Here is an 11792-nt window from a genome sequence, read left to right on the forward strand (position 1 = left end):
TAAATATACCTGTCTATTGATTAATTTGACAATCAGAGCTGTAATTGGAGCCAATATTGCACGCACATTATTCAATATCATACCCTGTAACGACTGTTTTAAGGAAATAACACATCATTATATCATATATGTTTGCAATTCTTTATTTAAATTGGAAACAATGTTAGAATATACGGCGATGTAAGAGTATACGGCTGAGAGAAGATGGAGACAATGTAAGAGTATACGGCGGAGTGTAGATGGAGACAATGTAAGAGTATACGGCTGAGAGAAGATGGAGACATTGCAAGAGTATACGGCGGAGAGAAGATGGAGACAATGTAAGAGTATACGGCGGAGTGTAGATGGAAACAATGTAAGAGTATACGGCGTAGTGTAGATGGAGACAATGTAAGAGTATACGGCTGAGAGAAGATGGAGACAATGTAAGAGTATACGGCGGAGTGTAGATGGAGACAATGCAAGAGTATACGGCGGAGAGAAGATGGAGACAATGTAAGAGTATACGGCTGAGAGAAGATGGAGACAATGCAAGAGTATACGGCGGAGAGAAGATGGAGACAATGTAAGAGTATACGGCTGAGAGAAGATGAAGACAATGCAAAAGTATACGGCGTAGTGTAGATGGAGACAATGTAAGAGTATACGGCGGAGAGAAGATGAAGACAATGTAAGAGTATACGGCTGAGAGAAGATGAAGACAATGTAAGAGTAAACGGCGGAGAGAAAATGGAGACAATGTAAGAGTATACGGCGGAGAGAAGATGGAGACAATGCAAACGTATACGGCGGAGTGTAGATGGAGACAATGTAAGAGTATACGGTGGAGAGAAGATGGAGACAATGTAAGAGTATACGGCGGAGAGAAGATTGAGACAATGTAAGAGTATACGGCGGAGAGAAGATGAAGACAATGCAAGAATAAACAACGGCGGAGAGAAGATGGAGACAATGTAAGAGTATACGGCGGAGTGTAGATGGAGACAATGTAAGAGTATACGGCTGAGAGAAGAAGGAGACAATGTAAGAGTATACGGCGGAGTGTAGATGGAGACAATGTAAGAGTATACTGCGAAGAGAAGATGTAGACATAGTAAGACTATACGGCAATGTAAGAGTATATGGCAATGTAAGAGTATACGGCGGAGAGAAGGTGGAGACATTGTAAGTGTATACGGCGGAGAGAAGATGGAGACAATGTAATAGTATACGTTAATACATTATTATATGGCGGAAATAATATCGAAACAATGCAAAAGTTTGAGGCGTAGAGAAAAAAGACAAAGTAAGTGTATACGGCAGAGAGAAGATGGAGACAATGTAAGAATATACGGCAATGTAAGAGTATACGGCGGAAAGAAGATGGATACATAGTAAGAATGAACGGCAATGTAAGAGTATACGGCCGAGAGAAGATGGAGATAATGTTTTCTCCCACCTTAGATTATAAGTATCTTCCATGGCCGAGAGTGTAAGATAGGTTCATTCCGACCCGAGCGTAGGGTGTTTTGCGGAAACGAGGTTTACCGAAATGTATTTTTTTGCTGGAACTCTTTTGTGCGTAGATAAAATAAGTGCGTATGGATATGTGATAATTCGTGGTTTTCATGGATATGCGCGCAATGAATGAGATTATGTTTATAGTCAAATCGGTCTTTAAATAGTTCTGAGGAAAGTGAAGCATTATTTCTTGAAAGGTGCATGAAAGCTTCTTTATGGTGAAATTTGAAGCGAGAAATAAAGGGTGTTTTGCGGAAACGAGGCTTACCAAATTTACGAATTATCACATATCCATACGCACTTATTTTATCTACACACAAAAGACTTCCAGCAAAAAACGGAACCTTTTTGCTTCATTTTGTTTAACTGAGGTTGGAGAAAAGGCATCTACCATAGCCGCTCGTGTGCTCGTGTTGGAATGAACCTATCTTACAATCTCGCCCATGGAAGATACTTATATTATATGGCAGGGAGAAGATGGAGTCAATGTAACAATACACTGCTATGCAGGAGTATACGACGGAGAGAAGATGGAGACAATTTAAGTGTATACGACAATGCAAGAGTATACGGCGGAGAGAAGATGGAGACAATTTAAGTGTATACGACAATGCAAGAATAAACGGCGGAGAGAAGATGGAGACAATTTAAGAATATACGACAATGCAAGAGTATACAGCGGAGAGAAGATGGAGACAATTTAAGTGTATACGACAATGCAAGAGAATACGACGGAGAGAAGATGGAGACAATTTAAGTGTATACGACAAGAGTTTACGGTGGAAAGAAGATGGATTCAATGTAAGAGTTGTCGGCAGAAAGAAAAAAAATAACGAGAAAGTTAGCCGGTTGTAATAGTTCCGTTGTCAGTTTTCCACATACATCGATATGATAAAGTTCGACGAGATTTAGTAGTAAATGTAGCCTTTAGAGCTTTAAAGCTTTTTAAATCTCACAGATTGAACGTTTTGACATTTTTTTATATTTTATCTTGGAACGAGCCAGTTTTGGCGAAAATCCATAGAAACCAGTTATAAATTACTGCTGACAAAGAATAAGATCGCAGATCTTAATATTTAAGTTCAAACATTGATGTTTTATGCATTTTTCTTAAACCGTTAGTAATGGTTTAAGCCAAAAACATTAATTTTCGAACGGAAATATGAAAATTTGCGATCCGATCTATTGTCAGCAATCTTTTATCATTGGTTTTCAGATGTTCACGCAAAAATGTGCTCTTCCCAAGACAACAAATTAAAAAAAGTTGTAAAAATGGTATATCTGTGAGAGTGCAGCTTTAACAGTGTTGATGTTTGTTTTGAATGTTTGACCTAGTGACATTCTTGTTGACCCAGCATCATACCGGATGATAATCAAACGTGACATGGAGCCAATATTGAAAAACATTTTGACTCAGTGTTTTTTTCACAATAAGTTGATATACATGTATGTAAAACAGAACTGAAATAACTTGTGTAGCTGTAACGTTACATTTTGGTACTCTGGATTCCCGGCAATTATCGGCGGTATTCCGGATGCCGAAATTATAGGTACGCCGGAATCCACTAACACGGTAAACTGGATTGGGATTCTATAAGAATAGAAGCTAGTAAACACACATGACTGTTAGAACTATATTAATAACGACTTTTAATGACATTTAAATCGTCAATATGGAAGCATTTTCGATTACATGCATAATTGTTCGCGGGCGAAGAAAAAAACACTGGTACGTAGTGGAAGCATTTTCGATTGCATGCATAATTGTTCGCGTGCGAAGAAGAAGAAAAAACACTGTTTTAATCATGGTACGTAGTACACATAGCCGATTTTGGTATGTAGCGAAATTCTGTTCAACAACTGATTCGAGTCCGAGGTGCGTTTAACCCATCAAAATGCAATTCACTGCACAAACCATTGCTTAATTCTGCGGTTTTCTTGGTCGCTTCACTCTCTTGTTATTAGCTTCAAGTATTTTTATTCATTTAGTAAGCTGTAGCTAATATAGCGCGCTGAACTTATACTAATTGGTATCTTCCATAGGTTATTCAAAAACACTTCCTTAACTAACACCCAAATAATTAAACGTAAATATATTTTAATTTCGCATATCGATATATAATCCCAGTAAATTAATGTTTCTTTCAAAACAAATACAAAATGAAGATACGCGTATTTCAATAAATTTAAAGTGACATTGACAGCCTCTCCTGGAAGTTTAAGGGGCAAAACCCTTCGGTGATATTGCAATACGTAATTGGCATTCTCTCCCCACTTACGCATATACTTAAAAATACTCAAGGTTAAAAAACAAGATCACAGATGTTCATGCATTAATACAGGATGGATTCCAAAAAGTGGTCTCTGAAACCAAGGCCAGTCTTAGAGCAGGTATTTCAGTGTTTATATTTATAATGCTGGTGTCGTTGCATTCATATTTGTGGATTGTAAAAGTTATTTGTGTCTGACAGATTTGTGTTTAGAATTTTAAAATTTTGCCATTTTGTAATCAAGTGAGCTTATAAACGTCAGCTGACAAAATTCTAAAATTCTTCGGTTTGTCAGCCTTTTATTCTGCCAAATCTACATGGAACTTTGTATAGTGATATTGTGAAGTTTGAATATGGGTAATAGTAGTTGTTATGTGATGCTTGTCGAAAATAATTGTGTGTTATAAAGCTTATGAAATCTTAAGTTTGTCACACATTCAACACGAGGGTTACTGGGTCAGATGTTAAAAACCTTGGCGTTACCTATAGGTGATCGTCGCATAGTTTGGGCACTACAAATATGGCTTATTTTGTTTAAATGTCATATTGTTCCATTTTAAACAATATTAAAAGACTGAAGGGCCATATTGTAGTGTTCAAGTTATGTGACGTCCACTTATGACCACCATTTCTCATTCACATATGTTTGATTCGTGTCGATAATATGTTATTATGTACAAAAAGGATAATTTGCAGAAACTATTTGCTTAAGGAATGTGGTTACTCAATCAAGGAAACTGTAGCAATTTGTAGTCGGAGATGATGCATTATAACCGTATTTTATTATTTGTTCTCCGATATTGACATTAAAAGTAAACTCGGACGATTTAAGAGGGAGCGCCAGCCGGGTGCGCCCACCTCTAAACTCGCTAGTGATGAGCTTTTTTCTCGACTTGTTTTTTCATATTTTGTAAGTAGGTTTTGTAAATGAATCTAACATCTAAAATATGGATTCACCTTGGTATGGCATTGCATAATTATATACTCGAATTTGATCTAGGTATCATGCAGACCATCGTCGGCAACCACAGCCTGACTTTCTGCCGTAACACTTCATACATACCATGGGAACATTGACTGACAAAAAATAAAAATGCATGAGGCAGAAGAGACAATTCTTCTTCCAATGAAATCGCATGTTACAATTAACAACTTTTCAATAACCCTGTATCGTCAGAATGGTCTAAGCGGCTGTTTTAAACTTTGTAGTGATAAAACAGGACCGAGTTCAATTCGAGCTATTGCCAAAATACTTATTCTACGGGAAAACATAAGTATGATTGTCTATGCATATTTCCGTATTGGTACCATGCGGAACCAATGAAACTGCCTCATAAATTAGTTATGATTACGATATTTTCATCGCCAAATCGTCCACGTTACACAACAAAGCATAGTGGAGTATTGTATGGGGGCCCGGGGTATCCGACGATGCAAAAGAGAAACCTTCTGTACTAGGTTTTTGAGATAGAGATTTGTTGAATATGCGGCATCTCGAGTGTAAACAACTAGTTAAAAACATATGACCAATTGACCTACTTTTGGACGATAATGACTCATAATTAAACTTCATCTTTATTTGATAGAGGCAATCATTAAGGCAATCATTAAAGTTTTCATGAAGATTTGACAGTTAATGCGACAATAAATGTGGCTAAGTTTCATGGAGAACTTATAAAAACGTAGCATTTGATTTTTCGAAAAATAAACGGAGTGATATACTTCCTTCCTGACATGACCTTTTATAAAACAGCAGAAAATTGGCCACAAGAAAGTAAGCAAGATTTTATCGACAAATGGACCATACGACCTACTTTTCGACCGGACATTTATACCCATATTCCGACTTAACCTTTGCTGTATCGAGACCTTCATTCTGACCAAGTTTCATGACCACTTGCTTGTAACTGATGTCTGTAATCAGTTAACAATTGTTATTTATTGTATTTGATCAACACGTGACCTTTTTTTCTACAAGACATAAGGCCATGCCAAATTAATTGTATGTTAAGTGCCACCTGGCTGGAAGGTAAAGTAACCTGCAGTTATTGGGTAACATGTATCGTACTTGTTTATTTCTCGAATTGTTTGTTCCCTTACTCATACAGGTAGGTTCTGGCTTTTAAAGTGACACTCTTATTCAAAATCAATACATTCACAAACATAACAAACATAATTTTTGACTGATTAACCTTAAACTTCTCCCTAAATAATGCATTTATGGAAAATATTAATTACTGATAACAAGACTGTAACCGTATATTTAATATCAGAAAGCGCAAAAATATTAAATGATTGGTGAATGCTAAAAGATTTACTGTGGTCTACTATTGTCTCATAAGGTAGAAATACCGTGTTTTATGCTATTTTTCTCAAATTAAACTCGGTATCCTTCATAAGAAACATTGTTTACGACATGTATTCATTCATTTTTGAATTTTAAAACAATGTCATTAATTGTGTTAAACCTTATTCAGGATTACGAGTGCATCTTTAAACATAAAATTAATCTGGCATGGCTAAACCTATCAAGAAATTTGACTTATATTTCATAAATACCAGAGATTCCGGCAATAAAAACAAACAAACAAACTGTACAGTACATGTATAGGCTTAGTAGATCTACGGAAGGTCAATGCTCAAGATTAACAGTTTGTGTTAAGTTAGAATATTGGTAATGACCGATTGAAAACAAGGTTTCATGGTCAAATTTTCGAAATAAAGCTAGCTATATGTAACATTCACGAGGTCACTTTTCCAACCGTTTGATTTAAGGTCATGTCTGGTAGAGAAGTATATCACTGGTGTTGGAAAGGTCATGTTGACAATCCAAAATACCACCTATCAAATCAACGTCTAGGCCAAGTTCGACTTCAGGTACACTCATCGCAACCCTCTTTTTTACAGGTCGTTCAGGAGATAAGCAACGATCTGGCCGTACCAGGGACCCATATTGAGCTGGCGTCTGATGTTCGGTCAGAACAAATCGTTAATTTCCTCGCCATCTATTTCTACCCCGATGTAAACATCGATCGGGCCATCGGGTTAGTCATCGACGATTGGATGAAAAACGCCCTTCGGTCACACTACGTTGAAAATCTTTCGCTACTTCTTATTGATGACGCAACTGATGATGTCATTGGCACGAGGACTATAATGATAAGCCACAAAGCCGATTATCCCATCACGAATATCATTAAAAATAAGGAGAGTAAATTGATTTTTGATTTTTTGTTACAAAAACATGATGAAATGAATGTGTTTGAGCACTATGGCGTGAATACCGTGTTCAGGTTTGTGAATCTTGGAATAAGACCGGATTACCGGTGCCGCGGGTTGGCGTCCATGCTCATGGAGGCGGGTGTGCGATTCTGTTCCAAAGTCGGTCCCTCAGACGCTTGTATCTGGGGGGAGGCGACTTCAAACGCCTCCCAAAGGATTTACGAGAAGTGCGGATTTGAAACTTTACATACGTTATACTACGATGATTACAAAGTGGACGGTGAAATTGTTTTTAAAGACATGGGGGAAGATAAAAGCACAAAGGTTTACGTAAAGAAACTTTGATAAAAGATCTCAACCAATGTGCACATTCCTTTATCTATCAACGTTGTATTGTTGAAGTAGATTGTTGCTGACCATTCTGTACATTTATTATAAAAAAATGTATTAAAATTATAAATTTCACTTGTTATTTATTGAAAAAAACATGTAGTTACATATTTGATTCGTTCAACAAATAAACAATTTATTTGTATTTTTTCATTTTAATGAACTATTATCATATCTCGACCTTAAATTATTATTGATTTCCCTTTTTTGTTTTGGGTGAATTATAACAATACAGCAATATATTTAAATGCATATTATACACTAAAATAAATTTCATTAGGAAACAAAAAAATACTAATTTATTTTCTAACGCCTTTAGAAGTTCCTTAATATACCTGTCTATTGATTAGGTTGACAATCAGAGCTGTAATTGGAGCCAATATTTCACGCACATTATTCAATATCATACCCTGTAACGAGTGTTTTAAGGAAATATTTTTTGTAGGAAAAATATAATCTGAAAACTTAAACTGTTCAACCATTTGAATGCATGTTTTCTCGGATGGTATCAGAAATCAAAGAAAGAAAATGGCTCGTAAGTTATAACACACACTTATATCATATATGTTTGTAATTCTTTTTTAAACAGAAATTGTACCTGTTGTATTGATTGGTTCAATTCATAATAAAATAGTGTTCACTATTGTCTTTCCTTTGTTCGTTTTCCTTTTCAATTTTGTATTTATGCAATTCGTGCAGTGACTGTATAACCTTTGTACTATAGAGATATCGGAATTAGTGATATTTTTTTCTCAACAATTGAATTATCCGTTTCCAAATAACCAGATTTCAGCAAATCACCCAGCACCGTAATGTTGGAACAGTTGTATGAAATGAGAAAGTCAATGGTACAAGACAAATCAGGCGGTCAAACCTTGGCGAAGAAGAAAAATGGACGAGATTCGACGGATAAAAACACAACTACTTCCTCGCAGACGACACTTAGCGAATCTGACCTAATCCAGTCTGTAAAGCTGTCTTCAAGCGCCACCAGTGAACTAAGACTAAGTTGTGACCTGAGCGAACCTGTAGCATCTGACGACGATGATTTTGAAGAAGATGACACTGCAGACGATGTAAACAGGTTTTCTTTCTTGCAAACAGAGGAGGACTCTCCGCGCTGCGCTAATACAATTGAACAACAGGAAAAATATGACATGCTGTACTCACAGAAACAATTGAGTGAGACCGACCTTATTCTTAACGCCAAGCTAACAGACGACGGGACACAGAAAACCGTAATATCCAGCGAAAAGCTCGCATCGGGTGCAGATGAACCCCGATGGAACTGGCTTAACCTACCAGGGGAAGAAGATGGTTGTAAGACACCGGTCAACTCGGACGACGGTCTTCCGAATGCCGGCGCTGTCCCAAGATCAGCACCATCTCCTGCACAAAGCGACTTGTTAGAACTAACAAACGACCTTTCCACGGATGCTGATTTCAAACATTTGATCACTGAAGTGGTTGTAAAGCTGGATGATTGTTACATGGAAGAAATTTTATCAATATTCAAAGGTAAGCAGTCCTGCGTCTTATCTCATACAAGTATATTTGTTAATTTCAAAATAATGAACATAAGTAATCGATACCCTTGTGGAAAATGCGAACTCAGTATATTAACATATTAAGTTGAATGGAAGTATTCCAAACACTCGACACGGACAGTATCACCTAAATGATTTACCAGTAATTTTTTTTTTATTATTTTTACCGCCTGTGCATTGCAAATTGGGAAAAAATGACTATGGGAAAAATACAAAATCAGGCCAATTTAGGTAATATAATGATTAATATACATGTTCTACCTTTTTTATGCATAGACTATGCTGTGAAAGAGTAAGTATTGTCAAGATTTTGTTTAAATTTCAAGAAATTCATTGCTTCTTTTATTCAATAAAGTAATCTACATTAATCAAATTGGGAAAACAATATATATAATTTGGGGGGAAATGGATTTTGTGGTACAATTTACTGCCTTCTTAAGGCTGTTGGCAGTAAATTGCACCAACAAATCGCTGTTTACATGCAGAAATATAATTGTTTATCTTACGTCAGGGACCTGGTTCTACGAGGAAGGCCTCCTCGCGGACTTAACCACGCCGGCCCAGGTTTTATCTCGGCTGCAGAGGTTTCGTCTATTCAGTCGCGACAACCTCCACCTCCTGCAGGCGCTCATCATGCGTCTGGATGACACCGATCTCTACCTTCACGCCGTCCGGTACATCCGCCACCGACATGACACGGTCTACTTTTACCCGGAACTGGATACACTTCGTAAGTAAAAAGAGTTAGTTTTAAATGATCGATCAGATGTAATGTAAACCCCCTATACAACTGTATGCTATGACGGTTTGAGGGCAGTTATGAGTCCCGATGGCGGTTTGAGGGCATATGGGTCCCGTCCGGAAATAAATTGGATAAAATGAACTATCAAACGGCATTATACAAGGTGAATTTTAAGTTGATTTGCAAGCAAATGAATCATAAACCCTTTGCATTTTAGCCCGTGGTTTCGGCGTGATCCGTTGCTTGGTAAGCGGACGTGACTTCACGAGACTGAGTCGCGAGGATTTGGAGCTCGTGCGATTCAAGGTTACAAGTGTTCTCTTCCTGGGAGCCAAAGACGCTTACATCGTAGGGATCGAACCCGGCCCACGGGTTTCAGTGTCCCTCATGCTGCCCGAGCGCTACGTGCAGGAAGTTGCCGAGATGGCACGAGAGGGACTTCCAGAGCTCAGCTTGGCCGGGATTGAGGCTGTTCAGGTGGGCTGCCGTACGTTCGAGACGCTAGGTAAGCATGTTCAACCTCTATGTGTTATGGTAGATCATAGGTGTAATATAAAAACAACATGCTCGTTGTAGAATTATGCAAATACACGAGCCATTGTCACTGGCTCTACTTAAAGAATTAGTATCACCCATTCCCCTTTTGCGTTTGTTAGGTTGAATGTTTAATGAGAACACATACTATCTAAGATTTATCAATTTAATACACGGTTCAAAAATATGTCTTCGTCTATAATCAGGAAAGGACGCCATGGTCAGCGCGGTTGGTCACGACCATGTGAAATTTCTCAGCGTCTACCAGCAGTTGAGGGATCGAACTAAGCGCTTGGAGGAGCGAGACCGCGAGGTGGCGGAACTCCGCGAGGAGGCCCAGTTCATGCAGCTAGAACTCGGCACGCTCGGTGCGGAGCTAGAGATGCTTACACAGCGCGCTTTGCACGAGTCGATTGGCTGCAACCCGCCCCGTCGGCTCGCTAGGCCTGACAGACACACTAAACCCCGTCGGCACAGAACTTGGTCGTTTCCGCTTCCGGACCGTGATGGCGACAGAGGTTATCGTGGGGTCACACTCCAAACCGCTGTCTCCAGTCTTCCGTTTGGTGATAGAGTCCAGTATGATCGCATCTTGCCGAACCTCGGTAAAGTCCACTATAAAGGAAAAGAAATCGTTCCTTCGAAGGGCAATTGCTCTTCGGATGACAAACTCTGTATAGAGAACAAAGACTTAGAAAATACTACTGGGGTAGATTCCCTTGCTGTGTTTGATCCTACGGTCAAGAAAATAGCAGAAACCAACATAATAATGTCCGAAATACAGGGACTTATTGATGAACTGGCTTTTGTACAGGCTTTTATGAAGAGAGACTGAATTATGCATTGGTATTTGTTGACACTTTTAAATGGTTTGTGTTTTAACTTTGAAGTGATGTAATTAAAAATATGGCAGGCTACAAAATGGGATTACCTTATTATTATTATTATTATTATTATTATTATTATTATTATTATTGTTATTGTTATTATTATTATTATAATTATTATTATTATTATTATTATTATTATTATTATTATTATTATTATTATTTTATTATTTAAAAAAAAAATTATTATCATTATTATTATTATTAATAATATTATTAATATTTTTATTATTATTATTATTATTATCATTATTATTATTATTATTATTATTATTATTATTATTATTATTATCATCATCAATAGCACAAAAAATAAGGGAAACTTGAATCGCCAGTTATTAAGCGAATTGGTTTGCGTTTGGGTTAGTTTAGTTTTATGCACATGTATTGTTTGCCATAGTCTAAACTCAAATTGCACTGCATGTATTGCGTTTCGCTTGTATGTACATTATTGAAAATAAATTGTAAATGGAAACAGTCCTGTACTGTCGAAAACAGTAGATCTATGACTTTAAGAGGGCGGATACGGTACCAAAGGAGTCATTCAGGAGCGTACATGTACCTAGGCGTACGCCAGTACCGCGGCCCAGGCGTACAAAAAAATCCTGAAATGGCAAGTTCTTAAATCTCGAAATCAGGAATAACAATCGAATGCTTAGGGTGTCTAGTTAATGTTTTTTTATTATATCACTAAATGTTG

At 37.4% G+C, this 11792-nt stretch overlaps 2 protein-coding genes across 2 annotated transcripts; both read left to right on the forward strand.

Annotated features, from left to right (window-relative positions):
• The first annotated feature begins 274 nt into the window (after window positions 1–274).
• LOC128208473 (uncharacterized) lies at window positions 275–7337 on the forward strand. Its single transcript, XM_052912038.1, has 2 exons — window positions 275–355; window positions 6678–7337. Exons 1-2 carry the CDS (start codon window positions 275–277, stop codon window positions 7335–7337), a joined length of 741 nt encoding a protein of 246 aa, XP_052767998.1.
• On the forward strand, window positions 3792–11546 carry LOC128207701 (uncharacterized). Its single transcript, XM_052910783.1, has 6 exons — window positions 3792–3891; window positions 6678–7917; window positions 8169–8900; window positions 9441–9659; window positions 9889–10176; window positions 10412–11546. Exons 2-6 carry the CDS (start codon window positions 7869–7871, stop codon window positions 11038–11040), a joined length of 1917 nt encoding a protein of 638 aa, XP_052766743.1. The 5' UTR covers window positions 3792–3891; window positions 6678–7868; the 3' UTR covers window positions 11041–11546.
• The last annotated feature ends 246 nt before the right edge of the window (window positions 11547–11792 follow it).

The sequence above is a fragment of the Mya arenaria genome, chromosome 11, assembly GCF_026914265.1.
Source record: "Mya arenaria isolate MELC-2E11 chromosome 11, ASM2691426v1".
Lineage (NCBI taxonomy): Eukaryota > Metazoa > Mollusca > Bivalvia > Myida > Myidae > Mya > Mya arenaria.